Source organism: Canis lupus, chromosome 18 (assembly GCF_011100685.1).
Source record: "Canis lupus familiaris isolate Mischka breed German Shepherd chromosome 18, alternate assembly UU_Cfam_GSD_1.0, whole genome shotgun sequence".
In the NCBI taxonomy this organism is placed as follows: domain Eukaryota; kingdom Metazoa; phylum Chordata; class Mammalia; order Carnivora; family Canidae; genus Canis; species Canis lupus.
In genome coordinates, this window is record NC_049239.1 from 6,143,916 (window position 1) to 6,160,550 (window position 16,635).

The following is a 16,635-nucleotide window of genomic DNA, read 5'->3' on the forward strand; positions in this document are numbered from 1 at the left end:
GCCAGGAAATTTGGGACTCCGTCTTCACCCACAGGTTCTCCCTGCAGTTCCCTAACGTGGCGATCCCTCCAGAGCTACAGAAAAGCTGGGGAGTAAAGCAGCGTGGGTGAAGCCCACTTGTTTCCATCTGGTGCTCTTCGGTGAGCATCTCTGTGCCTGTCTTTACTGGAGAGCACCTGAGCGTCCGCCGTAAAGGACGTTGGAAGCGTGGTCCATGCCTCTGGCTGGAGAGAGAGGGACATTTGTGAGTTAGTGGCAGAGAATGTGGTACAGACATAAGACGTCTGCAGAACTGAACGGCTTCTCCGGCCTGCCAGCCTGGCCCTGCACGGAGGTGGAGCCGCCAAGCTCATGTCAACAGGTCGGAGCTTGGTAGGGTCCCAGGGAGCCTGGCTGAGCTGGGCAGGCGTGGAGCAAGCAGGAGTAGAGGCCCTGCCAGCAGGAAGCGCTCATGACGGTCACCAAGAAAGCTGTGGGCAAAGACCCGAGTCGAGGGGGCATACTTCTGGGGGTGCACACGTCAGGCACTGCCCTGGGTGCTTCTCGGGTATTGTTTCTCTCTCTCTCTCTCTCTCTCTCTCTCTCTCTCAGCAGTGGTTCTGATTGCAACCAAGTCGGGGAGGTGACTGAAGAGGGGGTAGGAAGTGCCACCTTATAAAAGGAAATTCAGTATCCATGTGATTTCAAATTTTACAAAGCGGGGGGATCCCTGGGTGGCTCAGTGGTTTAGCATCTGCCTTCAGCTCAGGGCGTGATCCTGGAGACCCAGGATCGAGTCCCACATCGGGCTCCCTGCATGGAGCCTGCTTCTCCCTCTGCCTGTGTCTCTGCTTCTCTCTATGTGTGTGTCTCATGAATGAATAAATAAAATCTTAAAAAAAAAATCTTCACCGTTGGTAGCAGCTCAGGTCGGTGGCCCAGAGGAGCATGAGGGCAGTGTGGCCTCCCAGCGCTGAGAAGCCCGGGAGCGGCCTTGCCTTCCCTGCTCTGCAGGTCAGCCAAGTGCAAGGAGGTGACACGGGGCAGGGGCGCGGCGGCCACGGTCCACACCAGCTTCCAGCCAGCTCTCAGCCCATCAGCAGACGTCTTGCTCTGTCCTCGCCCTCGAATACTTGGTTCATCTGGGTTTAAAGCTTGAGCAACTGGTTGGAGAAAAGTTAACAAATCAGCAGCGCATTGTCTCTTCGTGGATGTGTCGGTCCATCCATTCAGGGGATAGTTAGTGGTGATCCCAAGGGGCGAGTTGCGGGGTCCCTGACGGGGACAGCTAGGACCCGGTGTGAACAGGACATGGGCTCCCCGAGTGGGGGCCACTCCGGGCGGCCCAGGCAGCGCTGCCGGAGCCGGGCCTGGCCCCGGTGGTCGCGGCGGCCCCTCACTGCGCGGCCCCGTGTTGCAGGGCATGAACTACCTGGAAGACCGGCGCTTGGTGCACCGCGACCTGGCGGCCAGGAACGTCCTGGTGAAGACCCCGCAGCACGTCAAGATCACAGATTTTGGGCTGGCCAAACTGCTGGGTGCCGAGGAGAAAGAGTACCACGCGGAAGGAGGCAAAGTAAGAAGCTGGCCTGTGGGGCGGCGACCTAGGGGACGTTCTCAGAACAGCCTGGGTGAGGTCACGGCAGCCGCCGCTGACCCCTGGGTCTGGCCAGGGCCAACTTCAGAGGAGCTGCTCTGAAAGCAGGATTTGCTGGGAGAGTGAGGATAGAAGTTTCTATCGCGTCCAGAGGCCAGAGCCAATAAACATGAGCTGAGCTCCATGGTCGGGTGACCGTGAGCCAAGGTTAGGTGTCAGCCTCCCCCCCCACCAGGACGCAGCAGCCTTCAGAAGAGCAGCTGGAAGTGTCACGGCTAATTTAGCAGCACAGGGCTTTTAAGGACGTCTCAGAAAGACGGGACAGCTCCCCGTGCTGTTCCTGGAGCTCCCGAGAGTCTCTGGCTCCCGTAGGGTTGGGCCCCTCCTCCCAGACGGGGTCCTCCGGGGGCCGCTGTCCCAGCACTGAGGGGTGCAGGTCCCCCCTTAGGCCCTCCGGTTGTTCTGAATCACCTCTTAAGTTTCACTCTGACCCATATGGCTCCAGGCAGCTGGCTCTGCAACACCCGTAAGCGTGGGGTGGTTAGGACCACAGGGCGCCCCCAGCCCCCAGCAGGTGCACCCAGTTCACCAGAACGGCCCATGCCCCAGAGGCCCTCAGCTGAGACCTTCATGAAGCCATCCCTGAGGCCCAACAGAATAACCCTGTTTCCTATCAGATTTAAAACTGGCCCCTCTTGCTGGGAGGGAGCACTAGTGCTGGGGTATCAGGGTGGGGTGGCCTGGCCTCCCCACGTTCGTCACTTGTCACTTGTTGCAGCATGATTTAATTTCTTGCAGCGGAGGGAAGCTAATAGGTGTCTTACTACTTTCTCTCTCATCATTCCAAGGTGCCTATCAAGTGGATGGCTTTAGAATCGATTTTACACCGAATTTATACCCACCAAAGCGATGTGTGGAGCTACGGTGAGTCAAAGTCTTGATGCTAATGAATGTGTACTGAGAAGAAGCCGGCTTGCGGTGTTTGTTGACTTGCGTTACATGCTCTGTCAGCTGCGTGCTTTCTTCCGAGGCAATGACTCATAACAGCGTGGTAGCCGCTGTCGATGCTAAGAAAACACGACCAAGGAAATTGAGTGCAACTCGCATCCTGCATGTCACCAGGGGGATCAGTGACCTTGTCAAGAGGGGGTAAGGGAGGGCAAGAGAGCTTAGACTTAGGAAATGCCCGTACCTGCGGCATCAAACCAAAACTGACCTCTTGCCTTGGATTTGACGTGAACCAAAGGGAGGTGACAAATGAGGTCTCATGGGAAAGAGTTTCCAGGTAGAGACATGGGGTCTTGTGATGGACTAACTCAGCGGCTCTCGTTTGACCCAGCGCATGGGGGTCTTTGTGTGTCAGAGAGGATGGCTTGACGAGAGTGCACTGTGAGGAGGTGTCTGTGGGAGAAAAGAATAAGCCAGGGAAAGAGTTCTTGCTTGCAGCTCTAGTGAGAGCATCTCGTCAGGATGGGTTCTGTTTCCCCCTCCACATCCCACATGGCCCTGCACAGGCCTGCACCCCTCCTCTCAGACACGCCTTTGCAGTCCTTGCCACACTGGCTTTGCACAAAGGATGCCCTGAGCCTACAGAGGCCTCAGCATTTGGGGCCCCTGGGTGGCTCAGCGGTTGAGCATCTGCCTTCAGCTCAGGGCGTGATCCCGGGGTTCCGGGATCGAGTCCCGCATCGGGCTCCCCTCAAGGAGCCTGCTTCTCCCTCTGCCTGTGTCTTGTCTCTCTCTCACTCTCTGTGTCTCTCATGAACAAATAAATAAAACCTTAAAAAAAAAAAGAAAAGAAAAGAAAATTCAGCATTTAAGAACATGTCACCAGCACATTTTCACTGACGGCCACGTGAGGTCCTTGCACCTGTTCACAGTGGGCCCTCCTGAGCCCAGCAATCTGCTGGAAGGCTACCAAATAGCTCATCCAGCACACTTGATCTGTGAATTGTCAGTCTGTTCCCACTACTAAAGCAACCAGGCTAACGGGGAGGGTCCACCCCCACCTCCGTAGAAATGGGTATTTGGGGCGAGCGATATTGAAACAACGTTCCACGAGGAATTTGGTTATTATCACAAAAACAGCATCCACTTAGTATTATTTTTTATAGCATCCCTAACTTCCTAAGACTCTCAATGTGTGTTGATTGCAGGGATTTTTGTCCTTCTGCTAGACTGCAAGCCCCGCAGAGACAGAGATCTTTGTGAGTGAACAAGCCACCTGCAATTAATGAACGAGATAAGGAACTAAAGCTAGTCTCGTGCCTTGTTAGTTCAGTCATTTTTAAGATAGGTCTACTCCCCAAGAGGGATAAAATGACACGCTTCCTATCCCATCCAGAGGCATCAACGTCGTCACCTCCCTCCCTCGGCGACGCCACCAAAGGACCTCCGGGCAGGTCTTCTCTCTTCCTGTTCTGCACACATTCATCTGTTCTCCAGAAAACAGGCAAAAAAATATTTTTTAAACTATAGCAGACTTTTAATTCTCTGCTTAACAGCCGCCTTTGGTTTTCCAACCATGGTGGGTAAGATCACAACCGGGCTGGCCCCTCCTGCCTTTCCAGAATCCCATGGCTGCGTTTCCCTCCTGGGCTGTGTGCTGCGGCCGGCGGGGGCCAGCTCACAGGCAGTCCATGGTTGGTCCACTTGTTGCATAAATGAAAACACTCTTAAACTCTGTGCCTTAATACCTGTGAATGATTACAGGCATTATCAGAAAGCCGGCCTCGCTGCCATGGTCCGAGGTGTTTCATTTCAGTGGAAACGGGGTTGCCAGTGATTATAATCTGCCATCCTTGGAAGGACACTGGAATTATTGAAACCACAGACCTCAAGTTTCAGTTTAAAAAATAAATCCAATCAGGGCATCTGAGTGGCTCAGTCAGTTACAGCGTCCTACTCTTGATGTCAGCTCAGGTCATGATCTCGGGGTCATGAGATCAAGTCCCTCATCAGGCTCCACACTCAGCACAGAGTCAGCTGAGAGAGTCTCTCTCTCCCTCTGCCCCTCGCCCTGCCTGCTTGTGCACGCGCACGCTCTCACTCTCTCTCTCTCTCTCAAATAAATAAATAGATGAATAAGTAAATAAATATCTTTAAAACAAATCCTATTACTCCACTCTCTAGTCTCCAGTCAAGACAAAATATTTTATTTTTTTATTTTTTTAAGACAAATATTTTAATAAATTAGGAAGCTGTGCGTTCCACTTAGGAGTTGAAAAGAAAGAGAACTCATCCACATTCCAGGCCCACCCAAAAGCCACAACCAGCTTTGCGTATGACTTTCTCACCATTTGTTCCAAAACCTGAAAAGCTTTCCTTCCCGCAGGAATTCATTGCTCATGCTTAAACATAACATTTAAGCCTCGTTAGATGAGAATTAATTGACTTCATGGATCTGGATGAGATTTTATTATTATCTTTTTTTTTTATCAAGTCCATATTGGCACTGTGGTGAGGAAGAAAGAGGAATCTATTTCCTTGCCCCTGGACCATTCTTTCCTTCATTTTTCAATCTTGCCTGTTCTAGGGGCACCCAGGTGGCTCAGTGGTTGGGCGTCTGCCTTCGGCTCAGAGCGTGATCCCGGAGTCCCAGGATCGAGTCCCACATGGAGCCTGCTTCTCCCTCTGCCTGTGTCTCTGCCTCTCTCTCCTCTCTGTGTTGCTCATAAATAAATAAATAAAATCTTTTTTATTTTTTTATTTTTTTAAGATTTATTTATTTATTCATGATAGACATAGAGAGAGAGACAAAGAGGCAGAGACACAGGAGGAGGGAGAAGCAGGCTCCATGCTGGGAGCCCGACACTGGACTCGATCCTGGGACTCCAGGCTCATGCCCTGGGCCAAAGGCAGGTGCTCAACCGCTGAGCCACCCAGGGATCCCAAATAAAATCTTTTTTAAAGAAAATCTTGCATGCTCTATATTCAGGTCACTCAGTTCTGGGATGGCCTCTGGGTAATCCACGCAGACCTGAGGTAATATGTATCTAGAGGCCAACTCTCCAGAAAATGGATCAGCAGACCAGTTGGAGATCAGGAAACTGCCAGGATCCTGTGTGTGACCCCTCCCAGCTCAGTCCCACCGGAGTCATCTTAGAGTCACCCCAGTGCACCCTCGCTGTCCAGGTTTCTAGAGCAGAGATTTCCGTCAAGAGAGGCACAGAGATGTGAGGATCCTTGGTCTGGAAAAACACCCAATTCTAAGACTACTGCTTTGATTTCTTTTTCTTTTTTTTTATCATGATGATTGATTTTTGAAATAAAAGGCATGGGGTTTCTAGGTTTACTAAAAAGAACGTAGGATTTTTCGGTTTCTAATTTTTATTATTATTTAAAAATGTGCCGCGTGGAACCTTGGGGGCGGCCTCCATCTTCCGTAGATACAAGTCGCTTGGGGAAGGTGTCCGAATGGGCCACGTCATTACAATGGTGGTGTTGTCATGGTGCCGTCGCTAAAGTCGTACTGCTTGCAGGCCACTTATGTTTGCCTGGCATGGCCTGAACGGTGCAGTTCCATCATCTTGTTTGATCTGCACAACGATCCCATAAGACAAGATCATTATCCCACTTTACAGGAAGGTACCGTGAGGCTTCCAGCATCAAGCGCATTGCCCAAAGCCGCCGAGACAAAGTTTCTTAAAGATTAGAAACATTTACAAGGTGGTGTGGTTTTTTATCGATTCATAAAACGGACTGCTTCACCCTTTCAGGCGTCACCGTGTGGGAGCTGATGACCTTCGGGTCCAAGCCTTACGACGGTATCCCTGCAAGTGAGATCTCCACCATCCTGGAGAAGGGAGAGCGCCTCCCGCAGCCGCCCATATGCACCATCGATGTCTACATGATCATGGTCAAGTGTGAGTGATGCTGTGGCCGTCTCCTCTGGCCTGGCCTGTCGTGGGCACCCGGAGTGCCTTGTTGTGCCTAGAGAGGTTGCTGCTGCCCTTAGCAAAAGACCGAGACCTTTGATCCCCTAAAGAGACGTTGTCAGAGTCTTTACAGCAGGCCCCGAAGTCCAGAAACGTCTGTAAATATCCTCTCCCGACATTCCTCAGGAAGCGCTTGCTTGACCCATTGAGCCCCGTGACCTGGCATGTGCCCATGTTTGCCAGCAAATAAATAACATCAAATTCCTCCATAAGCCATGACACCAAAATATTCTGTTCTCTGGGTTGCTCAACGAGAAAGGCGCTGTACGTTTTGAAGCCTGTTACCAGAGAGACTGAATGTTTTTAAATGCCTAACAGTGAGTAAGCGCAGGAGGCTGATTGAATCAACAATTTCTGCCCCGACCTAAGCCTTTCAAGTAGTAGATCTACGTAGGGGCCTTTCTCAGCGTAGCAAGTTAGCATTTTAAAAGTCAGAGCGCAGAGCCTGCTTGGTGCTATCAGTCCCCAGAGGCACACGTTCACAGGCTCAGGAGACCACGTTCCACGTATGACGAGCACAGACACGACAGGGTGGCGTGGGGTCTAGACGGGGCCAAGTTCATGTAAATACTAATAATGCCTTTCTGAACTTGAGGCCCCAGGGCTAACCTCCTTTAACTTCCTTGCTTTGGGCTGAGGAAGCTGGGATCCAGAGAGATTACGTGATCCGTCTAAGGTCACATAGCAGTCTGTCCTAAAATAGCTTGACCTCCTGCTGATAACAAATAGATGTGAGCCCTCGAGAGAGACAAGGATTTCCACTGTTCCTCCGGCTTGCTTAATCCAGACTTAGATCGTTGTGTGATCAAACGTGCTGGTGAATAACAAGTGTCCGAAGGAAGGCACTGGAACACTTGGGTGCTTGGCTACTGAGGATGTAAGGCGGTGAAAGCATCGGAGTGTGGAGTTCCCAAACCCCGAGGGTCCTAAAGTCCCCAACCTTCCCTAAATTGAATCAGGCTTGCAGCTTGCAAGACTGCTAAGTGCGTATCGATGAAAGTGAATGTCCAGTGAGGACTTGGCCGGGGAGCCCACACACCGGGGTCCCACGGTCTTAGCGATTCGCAAATAGTGAGGCATCCATGGCTGTCCCATCACGTAGGGTGGTGATGCCAGAGCCCCGGCCCCAGGAAGAGCAGGCGTAGAGAACGAGAGGCTGTTCCCGTCATTCTGATGCAAGTATTTTGTGTCATCATGGTCTTTAAACTGTGATCAGCGCCAGGGTGGCGAGATGTCTAGATGTCTAGCACACGGGTTCAGTTTCTGCATCACGTACTTTCCCCAAAGGATCTCGCCATAAATGCTTCCTTGAAGCAATGTCATCTTTAATGTGTCTTTCGGGGTCTGATCGCACCGTGTCCCTCATTCCCTCCACAGGCTGGATGATAGATGCAGACAGTCGCCCAAAATTCCGTGAGTTGATCATCGAATTCTCCAAAATGGCCCGAGACCCGCAGCGCTACCTTGTCATCCAGGTACGGGATGAGTCTGAGCTCCCCCTGGGACAAGTCCCTCTGACGCGCATCACATGTCGCCGTGCTCCGTAGTGTGTGGGGTTCCCTTCCCTGTCTCTCAGGGCCCGTCCTTAAACCCTCGACATGTTAGAGCGAGCCTTGGTGAAGGCCGCACGCCCTGTAAACGGAGTGGAATTCATTTGTGACTCCCCCCCACCCCCAACCCCATTGGCCATTCCTGCCTGAACTCTAGCGCCCAGACACACTCAGGTCCGTGTGGCCTCTTCCATCGCGGCTAGCCCGAGCCTCGCCTCCATCTGAGGGAGAAGCAGGGCTTCGGTGTCAGCAAACCTGGCATCAAGGCCCTGAGTCTCCACTTACCACTTGAGGCCAACGAAACCAAACCCACAGGGCTGTGTTAATTAAGTCAGTGAAATAATGTTTGCAAAATACGTCGCATGGCACCTAAAGATTCTGCTTAGCGACTCCAGTGCACGTGTTGGGGAGCGGTTCCCACACACCTCCAAGCAAGCAGTTCTGACACCTGCGGGGGTCTCTCCCCTCATCCCCATGTGCTCACCGACCCGGAAGCTGTCTGAACCCAGTCCTTTTGGGGTTTTATGGAGTCTCCATTACATAGACCTTATTGATTAAATCAGTGGCCAGTAGTGATTGATTGATTCAACCTCCCCCATTCCAGGACATCACGGGGTGTGATGGACTTGAATGTTTCAACCCCCTAATCTCTGGGTTGGTTACCCTGGCAACCATGGGTTAGTTAGTTACCAACTTACTGTGGGTTGGTTGGTTACCAACTTAGGGCTGGTCCTAAAGCCGCTCATGAGCGGAACCAAGACGCCTTTGCTGCCCCCATCACTCAGGAGCCTCCAAGGTTTCAGAGCTCTGTGCCAGGAATAGGGACAAATTTCTTATTATAAATCAGAATATCGCAGCAGCTAACAGCCCTCTACACGCTCAATAAATGCCGCTCCTTCGTCCCTTCCTTCTTCCTCTTCAGCTGTCTCTGTTTCCTTTAGGGGCTTTTAAACATCCAAGAATTTTTAATGTTTTGCCATCACGTTGGGGAGGGAAGGAAGCAGCTGTACCTCAGGGAACCAGGGTGATTTTATTATAACCAAATTGCAAGACAAACAGGCAGTTTCCACAGAAGTGGAATAGCCAAGAAGTGGAACAGCATCTCTCTGGGCCTTACTAATTGTCTCAAAATCTCTGCACCAGGGAGATGAGAGGATGCATTTGCCAAGCCCTACAGACTCCAATTTTTACCGCGCCCTGATGGACGAGGAGGACATGGAGGATGTTGTGGATGCTGACGAGTACCTCATCCCCCAGCAGGGCTTCTTCCACAGCCCCTCCACTTCCCGGACCCCCCTCCTAAGTTCTCTGGTACGAAACGTTGCTTCTTCTCGAGCTGTGTCTGCACATTTGAGGGGATGGTTTGGAGAAAATGATGCCCACCTAGTGGAACTTAGCATAAAGACAGAGAAGTAAATTTTAACCCAATGGTCAGGCCAAAGTCAGAAGGAATCAGTCAAGTGTATTAGTCATTTGATCGCCTTCCTCGCCACGACTGGATCATAATCCTTTTAGGGCTACTAAGGACCAGAATTAAATCAGAACTACACCTAGTTGTTTTCTGAAGCTAATGGGTCAAGACAAAATGAAGCACTTGAATTAGCTCCACTCTGTGAGACCCCACCGCCCGCATTCGGTGGGCACGGGTGAGACTATGCAAGCGTACGGTCAACGACGTCCGTTCTTTTTTCAGAGCGCCACCAGCAACAGTTCCAACGTGGCTTGCATCGACCGAAATGGGGTATGTACGAACAGCTACGAAGCCAGAATTAGGAACAGCTCCGGATCAGGGCTCTGTTCGATACAGAAAATGCCTCTCTTATCCCAGCTAGCCTTGATGTTCCTTCCGTTCTTTCCTGTGTGGTTTCCCTGACCCCTACCCCCAAGGCCAGCAGTTAGCATCACTGGCTGCAGTGCTGTTCAAAATGCGATTGGTGGATCTTGGCTGCAGCAGCATCACCGGGCAGTTTGTTAGAAATGCAAACTGCCGAGCTGCCAACCCAGACCTACTAAAGGAGGAATGCTGGGGGCAGAGCCCAGCCATCCGTGTTGAGCGAGCCTTCCAGGTGATACCGTTGCTTGGTATGAAGCCTTAAGCTAGACCCATGCTTAGCAATAGAGAAGCCACTGGCCACATGTGTCTGTTTTTTTTAAGATTTTATTTATTTATTCATGAGAGACACACAGAGAGAGGCAGAGACAGGCAAGGGAAAAGCAGTCTCCATGCAGGGAGCCCACCGTGGGACTCGATCCCGGGTCTCCAGGATCAGGCCCTGGGCGGAAGGTGGCGCCAAACCGCTGAGCCACCCCGGGTTGCCCGGCATGTGTCTATTTAAATTGCTGACTGTGGGGAATAGCGCAGGTTATAGAACATTCCTGTCATCGCGGAAAGCTCTGCGGCACGGCACTGACCAGTTCTTGCCGCTTGCCCTGTGGTCTGTGGGCCAGAAGCATGGGCCTCCCCTGGGGGCTTGCTGGAAACGCAGTGTCCCAGGCCCTGTCTCGGACCCTACTGAATCAAAATCTGCAGTTTAACAACATCTCAGGTGATTTTTAAACTGAAGCCTGAGCAGCACCGACTAGAGTAACCTTGCCTTATTGCTCCCCCTCAGACCTGTCCCCTCAAAGAAGACAGCTTCTTGCAGCGGTACAGCTCAGACCCCACTGGCACCTTGACGGAGGACAACATAGATGACACTTTCCTCCCAGCACCCGGTGAGTGGCTCACCCTGGAGAGGGTCACACTCCTCAGCCTCCCCGTCCAGCCGGTGCCCAGGCCACTGGCTTCCTTCAAGCTAACCCAGGAGTGGAGACGGTGGCGAGTTTGCAGACACAGTATAGGGAGTAAGAGGCGGAGAAATACAAAACCATGGAGCATGCGTGCGGCTCTTTGTGTTGAGTTCAAGTCACGTCCAGCCGGGAGGCATGTGATTTTAGAATCAGTTTGCAGATTTTCTAGAATTGGAAGCAAACATCAAAGATGTGTGTGTGGGCGAGCGAGTATGCGTGGGTGTGACTGTGTGTGCGTCAGTGAGTTTATGAGCGTGCGCGTGTGTATGTGAGACAGATTCAATCCCAGCTCCGTTCTTGGCCTATGAACCATGTGTTTTCCTAATCTCAGCTTTATAAGCCCCAGACGTTCATACCTGTGTGCACACGTACATCTCAAGGCAGGCTCTCCTTCTGAGAACTTTAAATTGGCAAGAGATAAATGTGCCCATTGCTTTGAGAAATAGAGAAAAGAACGCAATGTATCTTGCAGCAACAGCAAGGTAGTCACCTTCCCAGGTGTCCCTGCCCTCAGCTGCCTCCTGGAAGAGCATTGACAGGGTCCCAATCATACAGTGGAATCCTGCTTGGGCTGATGCTTTGCTGGTTGCTTCACCTGTGATTTCTTTTCAATTTCAGAATACATAAACCAGTCTGTTCCCAAAAGGCCTGCGGGTTCTGTCCAGAATCCCGTCTATCACAATCAGCCTCTAAATCCAGCTCCTGCCAGAGACCCTCACTACCAAAATCCCCACAGCAACGCAGTGGACAACCCTGAGTATCTCAACACCCACCCCACCTGCGTCAACAGTGTCCTCGACAGGCCCAGCCTCTGGACCCAGGAGGCCAACCACCAAATCAGCCTGGACAACCCTGACTACCAGCAGGACTTCTTTCCCAAGGAAGCCAAGTCCAATGGCATTTTTAAGGGCCCTGCAGCTGAAAATGCAGACTACCTGAGGGTAGCGCCACCAAGCAGTGAGTTTATTGGAGCGTGACCACGGAGGATAGCCTTGGCCATAAGAGTCTCAGATGTTTCAGCCCCCTGGGACCCAGTCTTGGCAGCTGCTCCAGTGCTGATAACATGCCCACATTAACTCTTGGACCTGTTGACTGGTTTGGCCCTATTTGCTCCGATGGACTCATCTTTCACCCAGGATGTGCCCGCTACGTGGATGTACTTTGGGAAGAGTTACTGGGACATTCCATTCCTTTGTCTTCAAACTGTGAGGCCTCCGCAAAAAGGCATCCAGCAAGAATATTGTCTATTTGGGCAGAAGTTCACCTTCCGATGAGGTATATTTGATTTAAAAAAAAAAAAAAAACTGTAAAAGGAATTTTATTGCTTGGGGACCCTTGAGGCAATTTTAATTGTCATCATTGATTTTATTTCTCGTGGGCTTTTCCAATGGGGAAGAAGCTTGCTCATAGCACTTGCTGCACTGAGTTGATCCAGGCTCAACTGTGACCAAGAAGCAAGGGTCAGAGTCTTCCAGCTAACCTTTGATTCCACTGACTCTGCTTCAAGATTCTCCCACTGCAAGACAATTAAAAAAACAAAAAACAAAAAAACAAAAAAAAAAAAAGAAACAGAACTCTAGGAGTACTCAGAGTCCTAAGCAGGACGGATTGATACTGTAGCAAATCATAGCAGGTACAAGAGGATAAGCCACTTTGAACCCTTCCTGATTGGAGAAGAAATGCAGGCGTAGACTTCTTCTTCAGACTTCTTTTTATATAAATTTCTTCATGGTACTTACTCTCTATCGGTCGACCAGTGTTTTCTAGTTTTAAGTATCGGACCTAATTTTCCATTCCAGCATGCTTTCCCCGTCAGTGTAGACGAGACGGTACATCAAACCGTAACCTGGACCAGCTCCTGTTTGGTCGGCGTTCAGACCTATAGCCTTTAACCAAGATGGAACAGTGCTGCAAAAGGTCGCACCAGCCACGGCTCCCAGATTTGAGTCTCGGAGGAAATACGTCAAGTCGTTGGGGGGTTGGGGAGTGGGCCCATATCGGCCCAGTGCAGAAGTGATGCTCCTCCTAGAGCTCACTCAGTCTCCCACCCCCCCCCCACCCGCCCCCACATGGCCAAATTAGGCCACTTATGGGAAATAATTTTTATTTTACTTTAGAAGTTTTTTTACTCCAAGGGTACTTTGTTTTCCCCCGTTTCTGGTAAGCTGCCCCCAAAGCCTCTCTTCGCCCTTCGTGGATGAAAGGATCCAGGCTCTTAGGGCCCACCCTGCAGGAACTTACATCCCTCGCCCCGGGGGCACATGTTACAGGTGGAATGAAAGTGGTAAATACGAAATCGGAATCTGACAGTGATGATGATGATGCCTTAACAACATCGACAGGGAGTTTTTTTTTTTTTTTTTAAAGAAAACAAAGTCCCTCTTAAAGCCATTTCCCTGTCATTGGAAGATCTGGCTAATTTAGGACACCACATGCGTCCTGGCAACGTGTGATGGGTTCACAACAGTCCTTTGTACGCACAGGTCTTCAACACTCTTTGTCAATATCCAGTTTTTCAGGGAAAAAAATGTTTCAGACAGTATTTTCGGCCTCCAGATGTCTTCAGCCATACGCACGTATGAGATTTTCCTTTGGCCGGTCAAGTATTTCTTGACTCTCAGATCAGGGCCCCACTGTTTTGTTACCACAATACGAATTTTGTCCCCCTGGAAGTATAAACTCTATTTGATTTAATTCCACTGTGTCTTCAGAGACTCGTAAGCACCCATACCAGCCCAGCGTAAGCACAGAAGGTATAAAAACAAGGAACACCTAATCCCCGAGTCCAAGAAATTCACAATTTAGCAAAGGAAGTTGACTTGACTCATAAATACAAACCGTAAAACAATTCAACAGATGCTAGGTGAGACAGGTCGGCCAGGCACATGGCAGGAAAGAGTGGATCCCGCCTGGTGGATCTGGAAGGCTCATGGGGGGGCGGCGTTGGGCCAAAGCATGACCAGGGTCTTAGCCACGGGGGGAATGGGGGGTGCGCTCCCAACACAGGAAAGCTTGACCAAGCAAGCACCTGCCAGAGGGACCGCTAGTAAAGTGGGAGGAAGCCTGCGTTTGTTCATCTTAACGTACTGTCCCGTGCAGCCCAGGACCATCTCGCCCCACGGCCCTACATGAGGTCCCTCCCTGGGAATTGGAAAATGGTCAGTGAGAAGACGAAACATTCCTAAGGATCTAAACTTTTGTGCCATTGTCAGTAAGCCACGTTGGTTATTGCTTCGCCTCAGCACACAGGCCTTTTAGGGAGACGTCTATTCGGCCCAGGGAAACAGAAGGATGCGTATTTTGTTGCCACTTATTCGTCAAGAAGCAAGTGAACTGATGAGGGAGAGCAACCATATGTCAGTCCAACTGTAGCAGTTAAATCCTAGTATTTTTGTAATTTGCAATATTTTACTATAACATAATAAAACAGCAAAAACTATTCGAGCTCTTTCTCCTTTGTATTTCAGTTTTCCTGCACAAAATCTAGTTGCTAGATCCTCTTAATCGTAAGACTGTTTTCCCAAAAGGTCCCCACTGTGGCTGCCCGGGGAGGGATGGGGGGGGCTCGTAGAGGCCTCAGAGCCTGAGGCAGGGACCCCCGCCATCCCTGTGGGCAGATGCCCAGAGGACCCCTCACCCCCACCCAGAGCACCAGAGTTTCTATTTCGTGGCCCTGGTTGGCCAGAGTTCAAAGCTTATATCCCTTCTCTTCCATTCGTCCTTGTTGACACCAGGTCCTAAGACCCTACAGAAAGCCTGTTCCCTCCCTAGTTCCCGGACACGTCCCCCACGGCCCCACCTCTGGCCTGGCCCTTGGCAACACTTCAGGGGAAAGTAGGCGTCGGAAGCTGAAGCTTGCAGCAGGCCAGGGCCCTCACACAGGCCTCACAGAAGCTCCGGTCCTGGCATTCCTCCTCTATGAGAAGCACTCTTGTCACCCCATGAAGGGAAAAAGATGCATCTTCCAAATTCTAGATTTGCTGAGTCCCCGTTGTGACTGATTTTATACCCAGGAGCCCTGAGGCGGGGGCATCACGCCGCATTCCAGTTGATGACAGGTCTTGGATGTCAGTTGGAAGGTCTTAACTGGGGACTTCAGCTCTCCCCCCCCACCCAAACTGTAGACATAAGTGAACCGTGACCTGCACAAGCAGAAAGAGCACCAGTTCTCAAGCTTGGCTGCCCCTGGGGCTCTCCTGAGGTCCAGCCTAAAAGATTTTTTTTTTTAAGATCTTACTTGTTTAGTCATGAGAGATACAGAGAAAGGCAGAGACACAGGCAGAGGGAAAAACAGGCTCCATATGGGGATCCCAATGCGGGACTCAATCCTGGGGACATGCCCTGAGCCCAAGGTATACGGTCAACCACTGAGCCCCCCAGGGGCCTGCCAACCTGAAGGATTCTGATTTAATTTGTCCCTCGGCTGGTGGCATCCTGCTCACCTGTTGCACCCCCCAGGCCTCGGGTTACACGAGCAGAGGTGAAGCTGTCGGGCCACAGCGACTGGCAGTTCTCGTCCCCCTGCCAGCCAGAGTCACCAGGTGTGCTCAGAAGGAAGGGGCAGGGGCACCCTGGGCCAGTATTATTAGACTCTCGGGGGCTCCCCATGTGATCCTATTGGGCAAGCAGCGTTGAAACCCTCCTGCCTAAGGTGACCTGCAGGTGCCTGCAACAGGCCCCCCAGTCGGGGCAGAGTAGAAAAGCCTGGCTCAGGAGAGGGCCCGGAGGTGGCGGACAGGGCAATGTGCAGTCCTTAAAATTCTTAAAATTCCCGAGACTTGGCTACTAGTAACCATTCCCAAGCCTCTAATTCTCTGTCACCAGCAGCTGATCCTGAAAGTGCCAGATTCCCACACCGGAGCCTTGATAAAGCCCTGCAACGGTTTGCATTTTCTAAGAAGTTAGGGAAAAAATGGGTCGCATCCACAGTGAATGAGGTGCTCCCTCGAAGTGACAGCTGGCGAAATTGCCCTTAACATCTACTTTGCATTTCTTTCTTTTGCTAAGTGCACGTTTTTATTACAACATAATGATCTGTTTATATCTCCTTGCCTAGAGCTGTAAAACCTTACTGAAAAGAAATCCCTGCTTCCAGCACCAGCCGCACCTGCCACCCCAGGGGCAAACTTTTTATGCTACGAAGCAGCACACGGTCAGATAGGATTTTTAAATGTCAATCTATTTTTGTAACTTTTTTTTTTTTTTGAGGGATATTACCCTCTCGGGTAGCGCTGAACTTTGTAAAGGATGTTTTTTTAGAAAAACTCATTTTTTCTACTGAAGCTTAGAAAGGCAAATAGAATCAAAACGCGAAACTGAAGTCTTTGTTTAAAGGCACTTAGTTGAAGCAAGGGAAGTCTGTCTTGTAAAAAGACACGACCTCACTGCAGGGCTAAGGTAGGTCGTCGTCCTAATACAGAAGAGAGCCACCCTTTTTTATATTTGTAAAATGAGAAAAGGTAAAAAGCACACATGGCTTAGTCTTGCTCTGAAGCAGGTTTTGTTAAGTTGCAGCAACGTTGCAGGAAAAGAAGGACTTCACCATAAACCCAGATGCATCCACATGCGACCCTGGACATGATTGCCAGGATGATCCTGTCAGTGTGGGGGGAAAAAAGCAATAATAGAGCACTTTGCTGACTTATATACTAATCTGTATTTGATACACATTATTTTTATATTTACAGTTCCTATGCGTTTACCAATAGACTAGAAATACCTGCAAACCCTAATGATAGCGTGTTTTAAGAACTTGGTAACTGAGTACGTTGATAAAGTCCAG

General features: G+C 50.6%; 1 protein-coding gene across 3 annotated transcripts in view; it reads left to right on the forward strand.

Annotated features, from left to right (window-relative positions):
- The window catches only part of EGFR (epidermal growth factor receptor), a 197,363-nt gene extending 183,071 nt beyond the window's left edge, over nucleotides 1–14,292 (forward strand). For all 3 annotated transcript variants that reach the window (XM_038562623.1, XM_038562625.1, XM_038562624.1), the window contains exons 21-28: nucleotides 1,400–1,555; nucleotides 2,425–2,500; nucleotides 6,295–6,441; nucleotides 7,891–7,988; nucleotides 9,207–9,374; nucleotides 9,757–9,804; nucleotides 10,676–10,778; nucleotides 11,472–14,292. In XM_038562623.1, coding sequence (XP_038418551.1) covers nucleotides 1,400–1,555; nucleotides 2,425–2,500; nucleotides 6,295–6,441; nucleotides 7,891–7,988; nucleotides 9,207–9,374; nucleotides 9,757–9,804; nucleotides 10,676–10,778; nucleotides 11,472–11,830 — 1,155 coding nt within the window. In that variant the 3' untranslated portion in view covers nucleotides 11,831–14,292. The remainder of the gene's footprint in view (nucleotides 1–1,399; nucleotides 1,556–2,424; nucleotides 2,501–6,294; nucleotides 6,442–7,890; nucleotides 7,989–9,206; nucleotides 9,375–9,756; nucleotides 9,805–10,675; nucleotides 10,779–11,471) is intronic.
- The last annotated feature ends 2,343 nt before the right edge of the window (nucleotides 14,293–16,635 follow it).